This window comes from Seriola dumerili, unplaced genomic scaffold (genome assembly GCF_002260705.1).
Source record: "Seriola dumerili isolate Sdu_G_001 unplaced genomic scaffold, Sdu_1.0 BDQW01000003.1, whole genome shotgun sequence".
In the NCBI taxonomy this organism is placed as follows: domain Eukaryota; kingdom Metazoa; phylum Chordata; class Actinopteri; order Carangiformes; family Carangidae; genus Seriola; species Seriola dumerili.
Window position 1 is genome coordinate 6,014,331 of NW_019174258.1, and position 19,716 is coordinate 6,034,046.

General features: G+C 38.5%; 3 protein-coding genes across 5 annotated transcripts; 2 read left to right on the forward strand and 1 right to left on the reverse strand.

The window, feature by feature from the left end:
- Positions 1–248: 248 nt before the first annotated feature.
- LOC111218000 (E3 ubiquitin-protein ligase AMFR-like) lies at positions 249–12,633 on the reverse strand. 3 transcript variants are annotated; one of them, XM_022740100.1, is made up of 14 exons: positions 12,615–12,633; positions 8,676–8,999; positions 8,493–8,585; positions 8,183–8,347; positions 6,308–6,460; positions 5,479–5,519; positions 4,534–4,666; positions 4,289–4,422; positions 4,017–4,127; positions 3,492–3,688; positions 3,280–3,383; positions 2,702–2,836; positions 2,375–2,565; positions 249–2,029 (listed from the first exon to the last, which is right to left on the reverse strand). In XM_022740100.1, the coding sequence occupies exons 2-14, from the start codon at positions 8,928–8,930 to the stop codon at positions 1,873–1,875; spliced, it is 1,869 nt and encodes a 622-aa protein (XP_022595821.1). In that variant the 5' UTR covers positions 8,931–8,999; positions 12,615–12,633; the 3' UTR covers positions 249–1,872. The 3 variants fall into 3 exon arrangements, with proteins under 3 accessions (XP_022595821.1, XP_022595809.1, XP_022595814.1); XM_022740088.1 differs by lacking the exon at positions 12,615–12,633 and adding an exon at positions 9,522–9,670; XM_022740093.1 differs by lacking the exon at positions 12,615–12,633 and adding an exon at positions 9,225–9,331.
- On the forward strand, positions 10,183–13,342 carry LOC111218023 (leukotriene B4 receptor 1-like). The gene has a single exon (XM_022740112.1). The coding sequence runs from the start codon at positions 11,812–11,814 to the stop codon at positions 12,838–12,840; it is 1,029 nt and encodes a 342-aa protein (XP_022595833.1). The 5' UTR covers positions 10,183–11,811; the 3' UTR covers positions 12,841–13,342.
- A 1,813-nt stretch (positions 13,343–15,155) lies between these two features.
- On the forward strand, positions 15,156–17,313 carry LOC111220487 (leukotriene B4 receptor 1-like). The gene has a single exon (XM_022743573.1). The coding sequence runs from the start codon at positions 15,753–15,755 to the stop codon at positions 16,836–16,838; it is 1,086 nt and encodes a 361-aa protein (XP_022599294.1). The 5' UTR covers positions 15,156–15,752; the 3' UTR covers positions 16,839–17,313.
- Positions 17,314–19,716: the final 2,403 nt, after the last annotated feature.

Consider the following 19,716-nt stretch of genomic DNA (forward strand, 5'->3'; position numbering starts at 1 on the left):
CAGTCCAAAAAAGTATTTCAGTTTTGATTAAATAAGCAATGGTTATGAAAGATAACCCATGAATAAGAAAAAAATATCATGGATATTAAAAGTTGTTAAGTAACTGAATGACAAACGGAAAATGAAAAAAAAAAAACTGTTCAATTTCTTTTTTTTCCATTTTGATTAAGTGATATCTGAATCAAAGTCCTATATTGTGTCGTCTTACAACACCCCCAAACAGAGTTTGAGCAATAAAATGAACACAATTAAGATCACAACACTTCAGCTTTTAGTGGAAGTTCGTAGGCTGCTCTTTGGGATAAAGTGGAAGGAAACAAAAGCACTTGTCTAGGTTCATGCATATCTCACCCCAAACTGCCCCTGCACAGTAATCACAGAAATTAAACATTTATAATACACACAGTCCCCATATTTGCGTCCGTTGATATGTCTCAACCAGCTACAGATTCAGTGAAATTTGACAATACCCAGAAAACTTCAAGGGTCTAGTCCATATTGTACATTGCTGTACATTTTTGTAATAACATATTTTAGCAGAGGATGATTATGTTCCCCGCTGGTATGATTTTTTGATTAACACTCCTCAATGTGAGTAGACAAAGGATGGGCAAATAAAAACTGTCAAGAAATTTCTTCATCAAAATTCTCAGTCATTCAGGTCGCATCATATCTAGAAGTATTATATCAAACGCAACTGATTTGCTGTTAAGTCATGAAAATGTTTTGCTGCTCATCCAAGAGGCTTTACCATTTCTACTGGAAGAAGAACAAGATCTTCCCCTATAGAGCTGATGAAGACTGTTGAAATAGTTGCAAAACATCTTCAAAATACAGTGAGGCAAGTACAGCTGCCGCAGACTTAATCATTTCTACACACCTTAAAATATGGTAGACACAGACGGCCAATAACCTCACACTCAACTGAAAAGAATATTTTCACAGCTCAACAGCAGTGGGAATTTAAGAAAGACTGAGAAGATGATACCCATTCTATTTGTACAAAATGTAATACATCCCCTTTGTTACCTATGCATCTCAAGGGACCACTATTAGAAAACAAAGATTTACATGCCAACTCCCCCCTCTAGTTAAATAACAAAATGCAAATTGTTTGCAATGGATGATATTACACACTAAATACAGAAAAACCCAGGTGGGTCAAAAACACTTTGTTTGCAGCATTATTTTGTGATAGAAACATTCATATTTGACAGAAGGCTGAACAATACTAAAGTGACATTCTCTTACACTGAGGTAAGAAATAAAAACGTGTTATTTTGCCTACACTTAATTCACAGTTGAAACTCAGAATATAACACACAAATCGACAGATGAGTTTCTCCATCCAGAATACAAAGTTTTCCGCCATGAGCAAAAAAAGTGGAGAAAAAAAAGTCTGATAAAAAGAAAACAAACAAGGACTCAAACAGTAGCTTTATCTAATGATGACACCTTCAAACTTTTCATAAAATACTCCTGAAATCTCCTGAATGCAAAGCATGCTCATTTTTGAAAGCCAGTCTCAGTCTTAGCAGATAATGACTCTCTATTGAAGCTGGTGGTTGCAAGGTGTGGCATGAGAATAAAGGGCAATGCAACTTTGCATTTCTTGATTTGCACCCAACGATTTATATAATGCTCCAAATACTCAGGCCTGAATCAGTGATGCAGAGGCTATTCACAATAGTCCCACCTTATTTAGGCAGCCCAAAACAGTCCAATGGCCATGTTTGCAATGCTTTTTAATTATAGTGTAGAATAGGTGATGACCATTGACTGTACACCAAATGGGGGGAGGTTGAAATAGCTCTGTTGGTGTCCCTTGGGATGATGATGTGGTAGACTCTTCAGCTCAAGCCAACCTTTGTATCAGGGTGAAGGGTCTTGTTGGTTTTGCATGCGTCTCTCTGCAGCTGCTGCCACGGTTCTACGTCTCAGCACAGTTGAGTCCAACTCTGGGACAATGTCCTCCTCAAGTCCAGGCAAATCCTCATCCTGGTCCTCTGGACTTTTGTTCAAGTATCTCCTATAGGGAAGTAGTGAAAATTTGTGAACAAATGTTTAAAAACCATGTCATGTTACTACTTGTTATTTCTGTACAACTGGGCCTGTCAGCTATTCTGCTGTCCAAGAAAGAAAAGCCTTTAAACATTTTGTTTGTCTGGCCTTGGTTCACAGACTGAGACAAACCTGTCTCACAAGGAAAGGTTTTCTTTCACAAAAAATTATATTTACAGCTTTGATACACAATCAAGTGTGGTCACACTCCTGTCCATAAAAATTCATTTTCAAAAACACCAGAAAGAAAGCATTATGAAAGCACCCCTTCCTACTGTATGAAGTAGAAAACTCCAACCAGCAGTCTACCAACCTGCGTGCATGCTGGAGCATCTCCTCTTTCCTCTGCTTCAGCATCTTCTGCCTCTCCTCAGCCGACTTAGAGAAGCGACCTCCTCTGACCTCCATGTTGTCTGGCTCGCTGAGGCCCTGCTCAGCTGCTCCACTGGGCCCTGCCTGCTCATCTGATGCAGGGCCCACCTGTATAGGTGCACGTTCTATGGCCTAAAGAAGGAGGACATAATGTGTAAAAGATTGAATGTATTCTGCCTTTCAAGAAAACCACAGATGTCAACAGTGATTAACATGGAATGGAGAGCTGTTCACATTGTTGTTAACATTTAACCCCCAGTTTACTGACCTGTGTTGGGAAAGGCACCTGGATGCGTCCCTCCAGGATGTTGTCAGTGGTGACCTCCACAGAGCGGGTCAACTGCAGGTCCTGCATTACCAGGTAGGAGGGCACCTGAGGGAACATCTCTTGGATCTGATGGGCCTGATGACCAGAAGTTACATTAAAAGTGAAGTGAGCATTAGAAAAAGATAGATGAAGAGGGAAGAACAACATAATTAAAAGTTAAAACTGGATATTTTTTAAGCTTAACACCATTTACAGTATTAGTGATTTACCAGTATAAACCCATTCAAAATACTTGGAATCTTCTGTTTAAATATACTTTAAATATCTTTTGTAATTAACAGGTTTTGCTGAATCTATTGATTTAAAATAGAAGTTATCACCATGTAAATTATCACTACCAAGCATTTACCAGGAATTCAAAGTAAAAATGTTAAGAACAAAATGATCATAGCATTGGCTTATGCAAATAATGTATCAAAAAAAAAAAAAAAGACTTAACTCCTGGTTCAAACTGCTATCTGTGTATCATCTCTCTTAAAATCACCCAAACTTCCATCAGACTTTAAACATGAACTCACCATTGCCATGAGCTGGGAGTTGTTGGCCTGAGCAATACCCAAGATATTGGTAGTGTGCATTACTTCCACTGAGAAACTGGGCAGCCAGCTGGCAATGCGAGATCCTGTAAGATAATATATGGATTTTATAATTCATTATCTCACACACAGCCTATCTGTGTCAGTTAACTCCATGACCACATTCATCCTTGGAATGTGTCTGACAGACTTACCATCAAAGTGGAAGAAGTGGTTGTGTTGGTTAATATGAGGTCTGGCATCTGGAGCGGCTCCTACTGGGCCAATGTTGTCTTCCAAACCTCCGCCCTGCTGCTGGCCCCTCGCCTGGCCACCATCCCCATTAATGTTCAGGGATGTCCGACACGTTGGACACGAGGTGTCCTGCTCGAGCCATGAACGCAAACAAGAGCTGGAAGAACACGTTCACACACAAGTCAAAAATGTTGTTATGGCGTTTCACTGTATAAAAACTTGACATTTATTTAAGCATCAGGACAAGTATTCAGTAGCTAAACATCAGGATCTGTGCAGTGTGTCTTACTGAAGCTAACAATTTTAAAGCTAAAGACTGCTGTGCAATCAGGTTTCTGGTGCAGTCTCTCCTTTGGTCATTTTTATTATGTTAAGAGAAGAAAAACTTTTTCTAGACTGAGCCACAGGTCAGTGATACCAGTAAAAGACTCCCTGCAAGGTCTGAACGCAGCTATATGCAACTTCTCGTTTAAAAAGCCCTTTACTTGTGGAAGAGATGGCCACAGGGTAGTTTGCGTGCGGTCAACATGGTATCCCAGCATATGGCACAATCATCATCATTAGCTGCCAGCTCTTCCGCAGTAGCAACAGCAAACCTGCATAAAAAAAAGTTTGCAGTAAATGCAAATAATGATGAAACAAGTAACAATCAATGGGAAACACAAAGCTTTCATTAAAAATAACCAAATCAAACAAACATGAACCACAAAACATGAGTTAAAAATAGAAAAATAACCAAATCAAAACACAGTGTCACCTGGCTTCCATGTTGTTGATGACACGAAGATAGTTCTTGTGTCGGCGAACACGGCGCTGGACCTCATGGAAGAGATACCGCAGCTGCATGAAGATAACCAAGCTTGCCATGGACAGCCAGATGTTACCAAAAAGCTAATGAGACAGTACAGACAGAAAAGATGGAAGATTGGGAGACTGTCAAGAGACACAGGGAGAATTTTCATAACATTACATGCCTACACCTGTTTATTATGTGTATCTTACCAGCATATGGATATGGTGCATGAGGTCCAGAAACAACATAGCTAGCTCCATGATGAAGTCTGTGTAGTAGACATATGTTCCCTTACTCTCCCAAGTGCCTGGATGGTTTAGATCCCACAGATGAATGGAGTACCTGAGGGGACATGCCCAATTCTTTTAACACCATGACACACAGGTGATATTTATAGGTTTCTGCGGGGTTCGCCAAATTAAATTCAAGACTTTTTAAGACCTCATAAAATGCAATTTAACACCTGTTTTATGGTCCAGGCTAAAGTGAAATGAAAATGGGAAACCATAAGGAATGATATAGCCTAGAATTTTGTATTATTATTGAATAAAAATAATTCCTACTGATATAAGTATTTGATTAGGCACTAATTTAATTGGACCCATATAAGAGGTGGAAAATGGATGGATGGATTAACCAACTAAAAATGAGAGACCATACAAGTTTGAAATATCCACACAATTTTCTCTAAAAAACAAAATGCTTGATTAAGACAAAGTAGTGAACATAGTCCAATGCTGCTCAACTCATAATCTACTATGTGTAGTGACACAAGTTAAACACAAACCAGAGTAACAATATGAAACAAGCACATCTTTTATTGTTCACGTTCAGGACAGTTCAGCACAGACATTATTTTGCTATGTCCCAAGCTGCAGCCTTGCAAGTGACAAAAACGGTTTACAAGTTTTAATGTTAGACTAAAGCTACTGGACCAATGAGTGTCTCAGCTGATGTGAGTTGTTTAGAGTTGTTAAGTCCTAACCTCCCTTTTTATGACAAAGAAGTCTTTCACTTTGGTGCTAATGAAACCAGAGGAAAACATGTGGTGTTGCTAACAGTAGCCCAATTCTAAATGTGTCGAGGCTATCTCATCCATACTGCTATAGTGTGTGCACGAGCATGCATGTGTAATAAGGCTTTAAGGGACTTACCGCGTGATGACATGCCCAGTGCGTACAGTCACCAGCAGACACTGGAGACAAAAACACACAGGTGAACTTCATACAGTTCTTTAAGTGTAATTAACATCTATAACAATACAAAATATTACACAACAGTTATGACTTTAAAAAGAATACATGAGGGAAATGGTGAAGGAATGTTTTGTACTTTGTAATTTGTTTTTCTAACTAAACTTGGCTTAAAATTATGTATTCCCTTTTGGTGACTTCAGGTTCTGCATTAAATAAGAAGACACTTTGACTCGTCATAACAGAAAATGCACTGTTGTAACTCCAGTGCACCCATAAGTCACGCTCATGAGCCAGTATGCACAACACCAAGTCCCTGGAACTGGCACACTTAAATGAAATGTAACCATTATTAATTACTTTATTACAACTGTGCTTTTCCTGCTACAATGTCTAACTGTCTGCCATAAAAGGGTTTGAAGTGTTTACAATATGGCGGACCATGGCAATTGTTCTAAACTTTGCACAAGATAGCAATGATACAGCAAAACTTGATCCCTGAAAACAATTTCATGCAATGGTATTTTCTGTTGCGTGATATAGAAATGCAGTATGTTTTTTTATGTCTCCATCTTAATTTTACCATTGAACATTTTACTGATTTGGCCAGCCCTATTTGAGACACAAGCACTTTAAATAAAACAATAAGTCTTTAACAAATACATGGTCCAAAACAAAAGCTTGAATGATATAAACTGTCCACAATCATCTGTGCTAAATGTGATCAAAATGCCTTTGTCCACACAGCAGACCTCAATTTTACTATACAGTTGTGGCTCCAGGTTCTCACCTCTGCTGCCATAAAGGAGAGCGTGTGCATGCCATGGGACGCTCCCAGCAGACCACAGACCACAGCCAGGCCACAGCAGTCCAACAGCAGGGAGACCAGCAGACAAAGCACTCGCACATGGCTGTTCATGGGAGTGGAGGGGGAGAATGACAGCTGTAGGGAAGAAATGTGGATTATAGGTGGTTTGTGGCTTTCTCTCAAAGTTTTTACTTTTCCTTAAGGTTTCTGGGAAGTTTAGGTTTGTCCTCAAATATAGACTAGTCTTAACTATATGGGAATTTACAGTGGATTTCAGGAAGAATTTAGAAGTGTTTTTCTTTAAAGCTCACAATCTCATACTACAGATATTTTTGGCAATAAAAGAAGTGTTGTTATTTTAGGTTTAAACTTGCTTACATACAGTCATACACTACTGACCACGGATCAACAAGAATGTTTCAGTATCAGGCTCTGCACCATACTCTACATGTGTGAATTTTTCCCTTCCAAATTTTACACAACCCATTCACAAAAAAAAAAAAAAAAAAGAATTAAAGAAAAACTCCTCACACATAACCCCTACAATGTCGATGTAAAGTCTGTAAACTGACAGCTAACATTGTCTAGAGTGTATAGAATACACATTAAAACCTCAATACAAACATTTAAACAGCCGAGCTGAAAAAATAAAAAAAAGTTTTTTTTATCAATTCTGTAAAATCGTAATACCACAAGGTTTCACCAACACACTCACAACACGATATTCAGCACCTATCATCTTAAGTAGTTTAACCCAGTTTAACCCCCCAAAGTAAGATCCCACAGAAATGAGGAAATGGGGAGGAAGACAGCTGGGCTGACACAACTGACAGTCTTTAACCTGAAACATTTACACTCACAAACTGGTGTATATTTTACAGCACAGCAGGCAGAAACGATCTTCTGGTACACTAAGCCAGTCAGTGTTAAGTCTCAGGCAATATACCAGGTTTATGCCCATTTTAAATGTCTTTGCTTGTAAGGAGGTGATTGAATCTGATATTTTGTTTTCCCCCAACATGCAGAGCACAAACTGATACAGAGACATGTCAATGTAGTGACTGAAACTGTATCAGTAGCCTAACATGCCAGTACAAGGGAACTATTAATAGATCCAGAACTGACAAGAGTACAGTCACTGGTAGACCTTTGGGAGACCTTTTTAAGTGTGACTAGTGAATGAAATTTGTAGGTGCACTTGTCAGGTGTCATCAAATGTCAGGCTTTTTGCCACCTAGCATTTACTCTCAGTTCTTATGAGAAACAAGGCATTCACAAAGAATGTACATCTACTCCTATAATGTTTACTGTGTGGCCTAAATAAGATCAGATTTCATACAGTGATAATTAGGCCATCTACTACCCTCTATGGTGTTTCATAGCTAAGAAACAAAGAAAACTTGTAGTATATGTACACTTTTGTGAAAAAGCTCCTGGGTTATTTCTGTTAATTATATAGCTGTCTATACCTGCTTAATGCCACACTGACCATTTCCAGTGCCTACATCTACATAAGAATGGTGAGAACGTCAGTATACTGTTTCTAACTGACATTCCTGAACAAGTGTTTGTCATTTGTAACAAGTACCAGCTCAACGTGCTTGAAGAGTCTATAGCAAAAAAAGCAAATAATCTCCAGGTACCATGACAACAATGTCCTTCACCATGACAAGTCATCTTCAAAGGTGTTTTCTTTCATGGCAGACAGCCTTTTGAAACAGCATTCAGTTCTGACAACATAAAATGGCCTAACTATACAGGATCCAGCCCTAGATTATCATATGAGGATGTCATTAATTATGCTTTAGGGCACTAGAGAGAGTAAAAAAAAACAAAAGTGTATTTGATAACACTTACGTATTCAAATCGATCTTTGCAGAGCTGAACCATGAGGTGGAGAAAAACCAGGGCAGAGAACCACAAACACCACATGACCACTTCCTCCACTGTCTGTACGTTCAGTACGCCAAAGATGAAAATAAACTTGTAGAAGATGAAGTTCCAGAATTTATCTTTGAGGTGCTGAGGAATAAAAACAGAGCAAATGAGGTCTACGCTGAAGAAAAGCTGCAAAGGCCATTTGCACCTTTTTTGGAAGAGGTTAATAACCTCAGAAATGAAAGTGGCTGCATTCATCATTTCAACACTGTTAAAAACACAGACTCACCTGCTTCTCACTCACTCTAAGTGGTCCGAACACCACATACTGAATCATTTTCGCAATTAACATCAAAGAGCAGCAGAATGTGTTGACCAACACCTAGGAAACCACCAGAAAAAAGTGGCAGTTAGTTTTTGAAGAACATCACCTTATCAAACAGCGCAAAGTATTAAACTGGGTAACACTCACCCATACAAAGAGACTGTCAGTGACAAGATACCACAGGACAGTGGTTGCCAATTCTGTATTACTAATATCATTGTTTAAATGTTCAAGGTTCGTTTCAGAGGGAGTTGGTGTTTCATCAGTTTCCAGGGCCCCAAAGCCTGGATCAGTCACAGTGGTGTAGGCACTGAAGATGCTGCCAGCAAGCAAAACCACACTCAGTACTGTGTAGGTCTGCAGGCTGGGCCATGGAAACCTCTCCAAAAACAGCAGCGGCATTGCAGTATTGACGGTCCACTTCTCAACTTCTGAAAATGGTGTTTGTCCCGATCACAGCACTCAAACAACCTGTGAGGGTAGAACTGAGTTAGCTAACGCTGGCCAAACTTTACTGAACTCAGCGTAAACAATACAGTGATACAAAAGTGCTAGCACAGATCGTGGGTAATTCGTGTTAGTATATGAGTTAGCAATGATTTTGAAAAAGTCACTTGGGACACGAAAGCAGCATTATCTTGGTAGTTTCCAAGAAGTTAGAAGACTAACGTTAACCGGATATGTTAGCCGCCTTACTCTCAGTTCTGAAGCAGGCTAACTTCATGATAGCTCCATATAGTTGGTACGTGTGCAAATTAAACCCGTACTGGCCTGCCTCTGGTGATATGTAATAGGTTAATCCAGCTAAAGAAAGTGAATACACCGACCAAACTGGCAAACATAAATACCCTTGTAGAGCTGACGCGAACTAGCTCACCGGCTCACGCCCCTAACGTTAGCTAATACTAGCTAACTTGTTAGCTAATATTAGCTACGCAGCTAGCCTCTGTTAGCAAGCACCAGACATCAAGCCCGTATTAAATCGTCACTTACAGTTTGTCACAAACTTAGTTAAAGATAATTTCCAACGTCCCTTGCTGTGTTCAGTGCTGTACTTTTAGTGCTGTTGCACTGAAAAAATCGTGGTTGACAACATCGTCATGTTTATTTCGCCGAGCAGGCAGCTGGCTGAGGGGAGGCTGTCTAAGCTGCGCATTGTAACAACGTCATCATGACGACTTTAACGTTATAACGAGTAAAAACATCTCATCTCAGCTTATATAGATATTTCTCCAATGGAATATATGAGCCCTATTTGAATGAAGTCTCAAGTTTCATGTCACATGAATTGCTTTGGGTTAAATACTAAAACTTAATATAAAGTATTTCACAATCTTATATTTCAACAAACTATTGTATAAATTGCTGCCTTTTGTGGGGAACTTTCTGTAGGCAAGACCAGGCCTTTTAAAGGACCATGCGCCTGCTAGCACATTTACTTATAGGTACCTGTCAAGAGAATGTACCTGTTTGTTTGTGCCCCCTTTCACCTTTTAACATCTCAATTTTCAATGCATTTACCTGACACATAGTTTACTGCCAAGTTTCCCATCAATACCAACACCCCAACTATTAGGTTAACAGACACTGGTCTACCTTAAAAAAAAAGAAACTACATCAAAGAAACATTTTATTATAACTGTTGTAGCTGATGTTACAACCATTACAGAACCCAATACAACCACAAGTTCTCCCACTGGAGGTTTGTCATTTCTGATCATGCATTTTTTGGTGGGTGGGGGGATTAAAGTTGTGTCAAAGTATAAAAATTTAACTTTTTTGACTTAACATTTAGTTAAATACACTTTCTGATATAATTTCTGTGTGATATTGAATCAGCTGCGAGAGGAATTTATAACGTGAATGAATTATAGTCTTAATCTTAGTATCATACACACACACACACAGATTACAGTCTGATGTAAAACATGGCTACAATCTGAAGCTAGATGTAGCACTGACATAATTAAACCATAAACTGTAATAGCAGGATTTAAGTTGGGCTACAGATTGCTAAACACCAAAAGTGAAAATTAAAGCATGATCAGCTTCTGTAGCTCTACCTGTAGTCTATAACAAATGTTAATAGGAGAACACAAGGAAATATTGCACCAGTTGTCAAATTAATATTGTATAAATCGAAGGAGCTGAGTAGCAAAGAATATTTCAAACATTTCCTTAATGGCATAGTGTGATAATTGTGGAAGTTAAAGATAATGAAGGACAAGGGCTTAATATTAGAAAAAATATTCCATAGTGTTCTGGGCTCAGGAATAATTCTGGCCCTATGAGTGAAGTGTGTGTTGTGAAGGTAATAATTAACTATCCAAATTGTTTCCATCTATGCAATAGATCGAATTCGCAGAGAGTCCAAAGTTAAGGTGTGTGTTTGTTGTTACAGATGCAAATGCAAAGGTTGTAAAGGGAGAATAAGTGTAAGAGACATAAGTGTAAGAGACATTAAGGACAGCAGCTTCGCTTTCCATATCAGAAATATTGCAAATAAATTAATAATGGAAAAAAAAGAGAGAGATAGATATAGAGAGATATTGGCACAATTTTTTGGACAAGAAGAAAATAATTCCTGCATTTCTTTCAGCTCAGCTGGAGTATTCCTGGAGGTAGTGTGATCAGTCTTTTCATTGTTTTCATTCATAATGTTTATTTCTCAACAGGTGATTATAGGGTGGTCAGTGTCTGCTGGCAGTGATCATTTGTAGAAAATATAGTCTGCTTTTAGGAAAGTACAAAAAATTATTTAATCTCAGAAATCTAGCACTTTCTCCCTGAAAAGCTGGATACAGTCCAAGGTTTTTTTTAGGAAGCAAACAAACAAGAAAACAAACGAAATAGAACAACAAAATTACAACCAAAAGTAAGAGCAGATTTCCTCAGAAGGATAGTTGAAGCCTGGCCAGTGAACTATAAAAGACCTTTGACTTTTTTGTTTGCCATGCAAAGTAAATCATTGCATGGCAATCAAATATACCTTTAAACTTAAGCAATAACATTGCTTATAATTTTTTTTAGATACCTTCAGTTTACTAAAATGAACAATACAGCAAAGAATGTGGAGGGCTCCTCAATAGATCAGCGGTCTATAGTAGACTGATCAGTTTCCTTAGCCTTTCCATTCTATTGGACAAGGATCTATGATTAACGCATAAATCATCATCCAAAACTGAGTTCTTCCTCAGTTTATCTGTAAGGGGAAGTGAAGACTTGTTTGTACCGCGCTTCGTTTTTCTTTTCATGCAGACACCACTGTCAGCACATACACTGCATGAACAACTCAGCTGACCCGTCTTTTTCAAAGGAAATGGCCCCTGAGGAGTTTGATGGTGCGACAGCAGTGGCTTGTGTGATCCTGGGTCTGTCCTTTCTGATAGGAGCTCCGGGAAACGTTCTGGTGATCTGGACCATCCTGAGACACGTCAAGCAGCGTTCCCACACTGTGGTGCTTATCCTGCACCTGGCTGCTGCAGACCTGCTGGTCCTCATCACCCTGCCTCTGTGGATCTACTCTCTGGTACACACCTGGGTGTTCGGATGGGCCTCCTGTATAGCCTTGGTGTACATTATCAGTGTGTGCATGTTTAGCAGCATCTTCTTCATCACCCTTATGAGTGTGGAGCGCTTTGTAGCCATCTGCCATCCATTTGTGATGAAGCGCTGGAAGACCAAGAGTGTTATGAACAAATGTCTCATACTTTTGTGGCTACTTGCTATCCTTCTGGGAGTACCTGTTTTATTAACTCAGCCTTTGGATGAAGATAGTGGAACTGAGCAGTGTTTTATGAAGGAATTCAGCTCTGTGACTCAAGCGATCATCTTCTTATGCCTGGAGACCTTTGGGGGCTTTGTGGTTCCTTTCATTATCCTTAGTACATGTTACTGTCTAGTAGCTGCCCAGCTCCAGAAAATGAGTTACAACACCAAACAGAAATCCATGGTTCTTGTCAATGCAGTGGTAATAGCCTTTACTCTGTGCTGGTTGCCTTACCATATTATCAACATTATTGATCTGGTTTGCATCTTAGAATCAGGTAGAGAACATGAATGTGTGCCAAAGAGTATTGTCTTTACCTCTGGTGCCCTTGTATTCATTAGCAGTTCAGTGAATCCTGTGTTATATGCCTTCTTCGCAAGGAACATTCGAGGCAGTCTGGAGGAGTCCCGACTCACCAGACTGTTCCAGGAAATGGCCGCTCATACCAACAAACTCAGGGAGCTGGTAGTACAACAGCAGACAGGCCAGAGGGCAGCATGTACACAAGTAGAACTAATGTCAGATCTGTGTGAGAAAAACTGAATCCCTGATACTGTGATGAACATCATTCAAACTTTAAACAGGTCACAATTGTATGAATTTTTACACATTAATTCAGCTTTTTCACAATCTTCATAGATTTTCTTTAATCAGTTCAAGTTCCATGCACATTTCAGGCTATTCATAAAGCAATGAAGTTTGAATTACACTGTAAACACCAATCCATTTGTGACACAATTTTATTTTAAACTCCAGACAATGTTGAGTGTTAAAATGACTTCAAAGGTTAATGTTCACTTGACACAACACTCAAATCCAAAATATTAAATTTTTGAGTAAAATTTACTTGAATTTATATAGTCAATATAGCCTAATGAGTTCAAGGCCAACTAACAAGACATACATTGTGCACTTTGTTTACATTTTTGATAGCTGAATAACTAAAATATGTAAAAAATATGCACTAAATGTTTTTACATTGAGATGACCAGTAGTCACTTTCCTGTTCAATCAAATGAAAAGAATGTGTTCATTTTACAAAATAAAAACATGAAATTATAAAAAACAGTTTGTTGTTGTTATGCTGAACTCAAAAATGTTTTGCTGTCTTAATTTAAAATTGCCACAATTGTGGAGTGTTTTTACCAACTTATTATTTTGAGTACACATACTCTCATAAAGATTTGTCAAAGCAACGGTAAATGTATAAAGATTAAGTACAACTTCCATTTTTTTGTTTGTGTAACTTTCTCTAGAAGATTTTCAAGCCCACACTGTCGTCCATCTTGAAAATCTATTAAACCTTTCAGGATTTGCACTGAAGGTGAAAGCACCTGCATTCTGATTGGACTCTGCTTTGTGATTGGGCTGTCACTGTCCAATCAGATTCAGGTGTAAAAATAGGGCCAAAATCCTACTTGTAACTTCAGTGTACTACACTGTGTGGGAACAGTTTTCTGTTCTGTATCTGTTAACAGATGTTGACAAAAGCATTTCCTCTTTCACAATACATTTGTCTTTCCTCACCAGTATCATTTGTTCACAGTTCTTATTCATGCAGTCTCTTTTTTCTTTTTACAAAACCCAATGTCTTCTACACGTGCACAATTTTTTTTTTACAAATGCAAATCTTTTGTACAAATGGACATACTTGAATTTCTTATGATGAAGATTATTTCACAGATTTACAAAATTTGGAATAATTTGTGAACATCGCTTTCCAAACTCAAAATGTTTTTGACTCTAATTTGAGCCCATTTGCCTGGTGGTGGACAGGAGGTCATGCTGGATTCTGGAGTTGGATTCAACAACAACAGATGGATACTACTACAAAATTAACTATTGTAATATGTTTGTACTTGTCACTAAGAAGTGCCACCTAGCATTAGACATAGGGTGAACTAAGCTCTCATTTTTATTAGCACCAGTAAATACCACTTAAACTTAACATAGCCTGCTTTATGCTGCATGTGAACATATGTATGTTACGTTAGCAGCAAACGTTTTTAAAAACAAACTCTGTTGTTCAATGTAGCTACAGTTAAAAGTCACATTACTTTGCATGACTGCACTTATCCACTGACTTATCTTAGGGTCAAAATGATTTTGAACATGTAGAGAGATGTTCACAAATAATTCCAAAGTTTAAGTAAATCCACCTTTGTAAACTTGTAAAATAAATCTACATGTTAAATACAAATTTGTGCCTGTGAAAAAAATGTGCTTGTGTTGAGAGATTTGTATTTTATTTTTGGAAAAAAATTGTCTCTTTTTCTAACAAATACAAATCTTTTCAACACTTTCAACATCTTTTTTTTTTTTTTTTTACAAATGTACAAACTTGAATTTCTCATGTAGATTTAATTTACAGGTTTACAAAGGATAATTTACAACCACAAACTTTGAAATTATTTGCAAAATTATTTTGACCGGGGGATAAGTCAGGCGTGGCAAGCCAGCTGCCTCCCCCTGGCAACTATCTCGGTGCTGGGCACCTCTAAATGTTCTTGGAAAATGCTACAGTTATTTCATTTCAATTCTATTATTTAAACATGATATCATTCAAGCTTATTTTCATTCATTCATCATTCAACTCTTGAATTGAAAAATAGGCCCTAATAAAGGGAACTATTTAAGCAAAAAACATTCCAAAAAAACTGTACAGTATATGCTAAGAAGACAAAGGTTAATTATAAGTCATTCAAAACAACACAGTCATATTTTATTCTGAATAAGAGGCAATGATTTCCATAAACCATATTCAACTGCAGCCATTTGTTTGCAACAATGCATGTGGGCCAAGAGTTAAATTGAGTAAAATTTTGAGTCAAATACTCGCACAGATCAGGAATCTTTACAGTATACATGTCAGCACCACAAACACAAAAGTGAAGGGCAAGCAGTTAAAAAGCACCAATGCCTGTAAAAGCTTTCAGTCATATATTTTCAGTGAATCCTCCCTGACGCACAGCCTGACACATCTCATTATTCAGGCCTTAGTTATCAGGCATCAGGTCAGAAAATTAAAGTGAAATACATGATTAAAAGGACATCAGATTTGGAATATTTATTATCTTGTGATCAAAAATGTTGTTGTGGTTCTCCATCTAGTTTAATGCACATACTCATTAAATTACCTCTCTTAATGTTATTGTGTCCCTGCTTTCTGTCTGATGGAGCAGCTGAGGTCATTTCAATTTTTGATCATAAAATTCTGTCAGAGGATTTTTCTTTTGAAACTGTTTTCTAAGCACTTTTTTCAACCATAATTTCTGATCTTAGGTGAAGGATGAACTTATGACGCTTGCATGAATCACCTCTCTGTGTCTCAAATAGGCCTGTGAGGAAACCCTGTTCCTGTGCAGTCTATTCTTAAAGGGAAGTGAAGATTTGCTTGTACAGCACTTCGTTTTTCTTTTCATGCAGACACCACTGTCAGCACATACACTTGCAGCATGAACCACTCAGCTGACCCGTCTTCTTCAGAGGAAATGGCCCCTGAGGAGTTCGATGGTGCGACAGCAGTGGCTTGTGTGATCCTGGGTCTGTCCTTTCTGATAGGAGCTCCGGGAAACGTTCTGGTGATCTGGACCATCCTGAGACACGTCAAGCAGCGTTCCCACACTGTGGTGCTCATTCTTCACCTGGCTGCTGCGGACCTGCTGGTCCTCATCACCCTGCCTCTGTGGATCTACTCTCTGGCCCACTCCTGGGTGTTTGGAGAGGCCTCCTGCAAAGCCATGGTGTTCATGATCAATGCCTGCATGTACAGCAGCGTTTTCCTCATCACCCTCATGAGTGTGGAACGTTTTGTGGCTGTGCGCTATCCTTTTGCCTCAGCTGACTGGAAAAGGAAAAAAGCTCTGAATAAAGTACTGCTGACTTTGTGGACTGCAGCTTTCTTGTTCAGCATACCTGTCATCCCAACTCAGGTTTTAGGGAAGGATTCCGGTCAGGAGCACTGTCTGTACCGGCAGTACACTTCTGTGACCCAGGAGCTGGTGTGTGTGCTGCTAGAGACCCTGGTGGGTTACATATTGCCCTTCTCCATCCTGGTGGTCTGTTATGGCTGCCTCTGCAGCCGGATTACTCAGATGACCTTTAAGTCTAAGCGCAAGTCAACTGTTCTTATTGCCAGTGTAGTGGTTGTGTTTGCCATTTGTTGGACACCTCATCACATAGGAAATATCCTCTCGCTCATCAATCTGGCCATCCAAGACTCCTTCTCCGATACAGCAAATAGTCTGGAGAATGTCAGGAGCACCATGACCTTCATTGCTGGAGCCATGGTCTTCATCAGCAGCACTGTTAACCCCATCCTCTACATGTTTGCAGCTCGCTCCTTCAGGAGTTCCCTGCGTGACACCGGCATCCAGAAGCTGTTCCGCCACATCTCCAGCACCTCCCCAGGCGAGGGCAATAGAGAAATGTCCTTTGTGTCCAAGAGACACAGCAATCAGACCCACAGCTCTCAGTGTGTGTCGGAGTCTAAAGACCAAATGAACATATTAATAAAAATGTGTGAAAATAATCCATCATGATATTGAAAATGTATAGGTCTGTGCTGTGTGTCTGTGTAGATAATCTTGTGTATACTGTATGTAGTGTACATTTAATTAAGATCATTTTGTGTGAAATTACAGCACAGATTAACAGGATGTCAGTTTGTCTGTGCAATATTTGTCAAATTCTGTAAATGACCCACTTCACGTGTTTTTATTATTGCAATCATATATTTATAAATATGTTACATATTATGTACTTAGATTTATGCCATTTAGTATTCAAATATAAGAAATTGTGAACTCATAAGACAAGTCTCAATCTTTTTGATGCCAGAGAAACTGTATTGATTATGTCATTAATTCTGTTCAAGACATTGCCATTGCCAAAGAGAAATATTTTAGATGTCTTGATAAAGACAGGACTTTACAACATTTTTAATCTTGCTGTCTCTTTATGTTTTGAGGAGCTGTAACATCTCAAGATCATGAACAAAAATTTTGTTTAAATTTACCTATAATTCCGTGTCTTGATTTCTTATGGAATCCAAAAAATTACTACCACTGTAAAAATGTTTTTTACTCGTGACAAATTAGGTAACAATTGCCCTGGTATGGCACTACAGACAACAGTTTTTTCAACTTCCTCTCAATGAAGAGATTGCAAAATGAAAAACTGCCTCTTCCTTTTGGTGAGCAGCAAAAAGGGGAATCATGACTTAAAGTTTTGTCACAGTCAAACTTACACTTTGGAGTGAGACAGTTCAATGTAAGCTTATCTACTGATTTTTTTTTCAGGTCAGTTGTGCAAAAGATCATTATCATGGCATATTGAGACTATCTGTTGCCATGAGGACACAAAATCTGTTGTCACCAACTGACCAGCAGATGGTAGTGACAGCACTGTATTTGTAATAATCTAGTTTTGCCATCATTTCAGTGTGGCCTCATAATACTACAAATAACAATACTTTTATGTCACTTTCCCATTGTATATCTGTTAAATTAATTCATCCAGTGAAGGGTCATGCTGAGATGATAATTTCTAGAACTTATCATGCCTATGAAGTGATAAATGGAAGGAGCCAAGCATTTCCAGGAGAAGTAATTTCATATTTAGCCAATGTAAATGGATCTCTGCTCTGACAATGAATACCAAACAGAAAACCAGAGTAACTCAGTTCAACTGAACCCTTAATGCTTAATATGTTCAATACTATTATTATAGATCAATCCAATTAACTAACATGTTGTTTTTGCCAATGTGATTGCTTTTAAAAGTCTTACATCATGGTATAACTAATATACCAAATATATACACTGGTATTCCTGATACACTACAGTTCCTCAAATATAAGTGACCATATAGCCTGTGTCCTTTTCTGGACACCTCAAAGTATTTTTTGAAGTTTTTGAAAAAAGAATATTTGGAAGAATTGACATTCTATATTAATGATTTTCTTATGGGTTGTCATTTGTATGTTGTGACACCGACTGTGCAAAATGTTCATCACTTCTTTGGAGATCTTTAACATAAGTGAGTGGGAAGCATTTCAACAGTGACAGCGGAGGATTTCAGATAGCAAAGGGTGTGACAGAGAAAAATAATGCATGTCAGACAAGATCACACAAGCTACCTCTGAGACACACTGGACTTTTTCTCACAGAATGAGGAAGCAGCATGCATATCAGACACCATCACTGCAGCAGTGTGGTATATGCTTAACGTATGTGTATTCTGTCAACACGTCTATGCAGTATTTCCGTAAATTAACACATTGTCCTATTGTTCATGTTTGGGTGGATTCTAAGTTTGTTTTTTTCCCACATACCCCTTGGCATTTAAAATACTGTACCAATATGTTAAATGTAATCAATACCTTTTGCTTCAATACTTGCCATCCTGCTATATGAAGAATCACTTATTTTGGTAATAAGATTACTGTATTCCCTTTAAATATAATCCATTCTTTCCTAGGCCCCATCCCAAAAGGACACCACGAGACAAGAACTGCCAGTCGAGACAAGTGAGCCACAAATCTTGATTTTCCTGGAAGTTCACTGAGAAGTGTTGGTTGTTGTAACACACTGTTTTTCCCACGGGCTCAGTCACACCAAACTAAGTCACCACATGCACCAAAGCAAAGCTATTTTCTGGGTGTGGTAGCAGCTAACACAGGTTGCCTTCTCACTTGTAGCCCACATATAACTTTTCGACCAATTACACCTGCTGAAAGAAAGACTTGTGCTTGTCATTTTAGTGCCACAGACAGACAACATGTATAAGCATGCCTACTATGTGATGTCATGAAGATAAATGTTTCCTACTGTTGTTTTGCTAGAATATCGTTACATGTCTAAGATTTCAGCCGAAGTGTTTCCCAGTGTGTGTCCCCCAACTTATCAGTCTGGTTCAGCTGGGGAGAATGATTTCCACATAAGGAAGGAGACACTGGGAATTACTCTTGTGATTGAGGGATTGAAATGAGTGAAAGGAGGGGAACAGACAAAAAGCCTTGCATTCATCACCGTCTGCTGGCCCATAGCAAGCAGATCTGGGAGTGTCAGGAGTAATAAAACATGGAATTCTGGGAACCAAGCCAAAGACTAGTGAAAACTCAACCAGGCCAGCAAGAACCTGTGGAGTGATTAAAAACTGATTGTATATTGTTCTCTTTCAAAGTGCCATATTTTTCCCAAGTATGAAAGCTGCTGCTGGACATAAACAAATAGGCTATGTCTTGCAAAAGAATGAGAGACTTCAAATATGGTGATCAGGAAATGGTTATGTACCACATCAAACTGTGGTTTTTAGAGGATGAATAAGGAACATAAGTTAAAAACATGTAAGAAACAATATATTTTACACTATAGCTGCCTTATATTGAACAAACCTATAGAAGCTTTGCTAAGTACA

What these genes read in the sequence shown, in the direction of transcription:
- LOC111218000 (XM_022740100.1), bottom strand. Translation starts at nt 8,930, where the DNA reads ATGCCGCTGCTGTTTTTGGAGAGGTTTCCATGGCCCAGCCTGCAGACC. An exon ending in TCTCCTTTATGGCAGCAGAG is followed by an intron (nt 5,520 to 6,307) that starts GTGAGAACCTGG and finishes TTTTGTCTCCAG; the next exon opens with TGTCTGCTGGTGACTGTACG. An exon ending in TGTGGCCATCTCTTCCACAA is followed by an intron (nt 3,689 to 4,016) that starts GTAAAGGGCTTT and finishes GTGTTCTTCCAG; the next exon opens with CTCTTGTTTGCGTTCATGGC.
- LOC111218023 (XM_022740112.1), top strand. Translation starts at nt 11,812, where the DNA reads ATGAACAACTCAGCTGACCCGTCTTTTTCAAAGGAAATGGCCCCTGAG.
- LOC111220487 (XM_022743573.1), top strand. Translation starts at nt 15,753, where the DNA reads ATGAACCACTCAGCTGACCCGTCTTCTTCAGAGGAAATGGCCCCTGAG.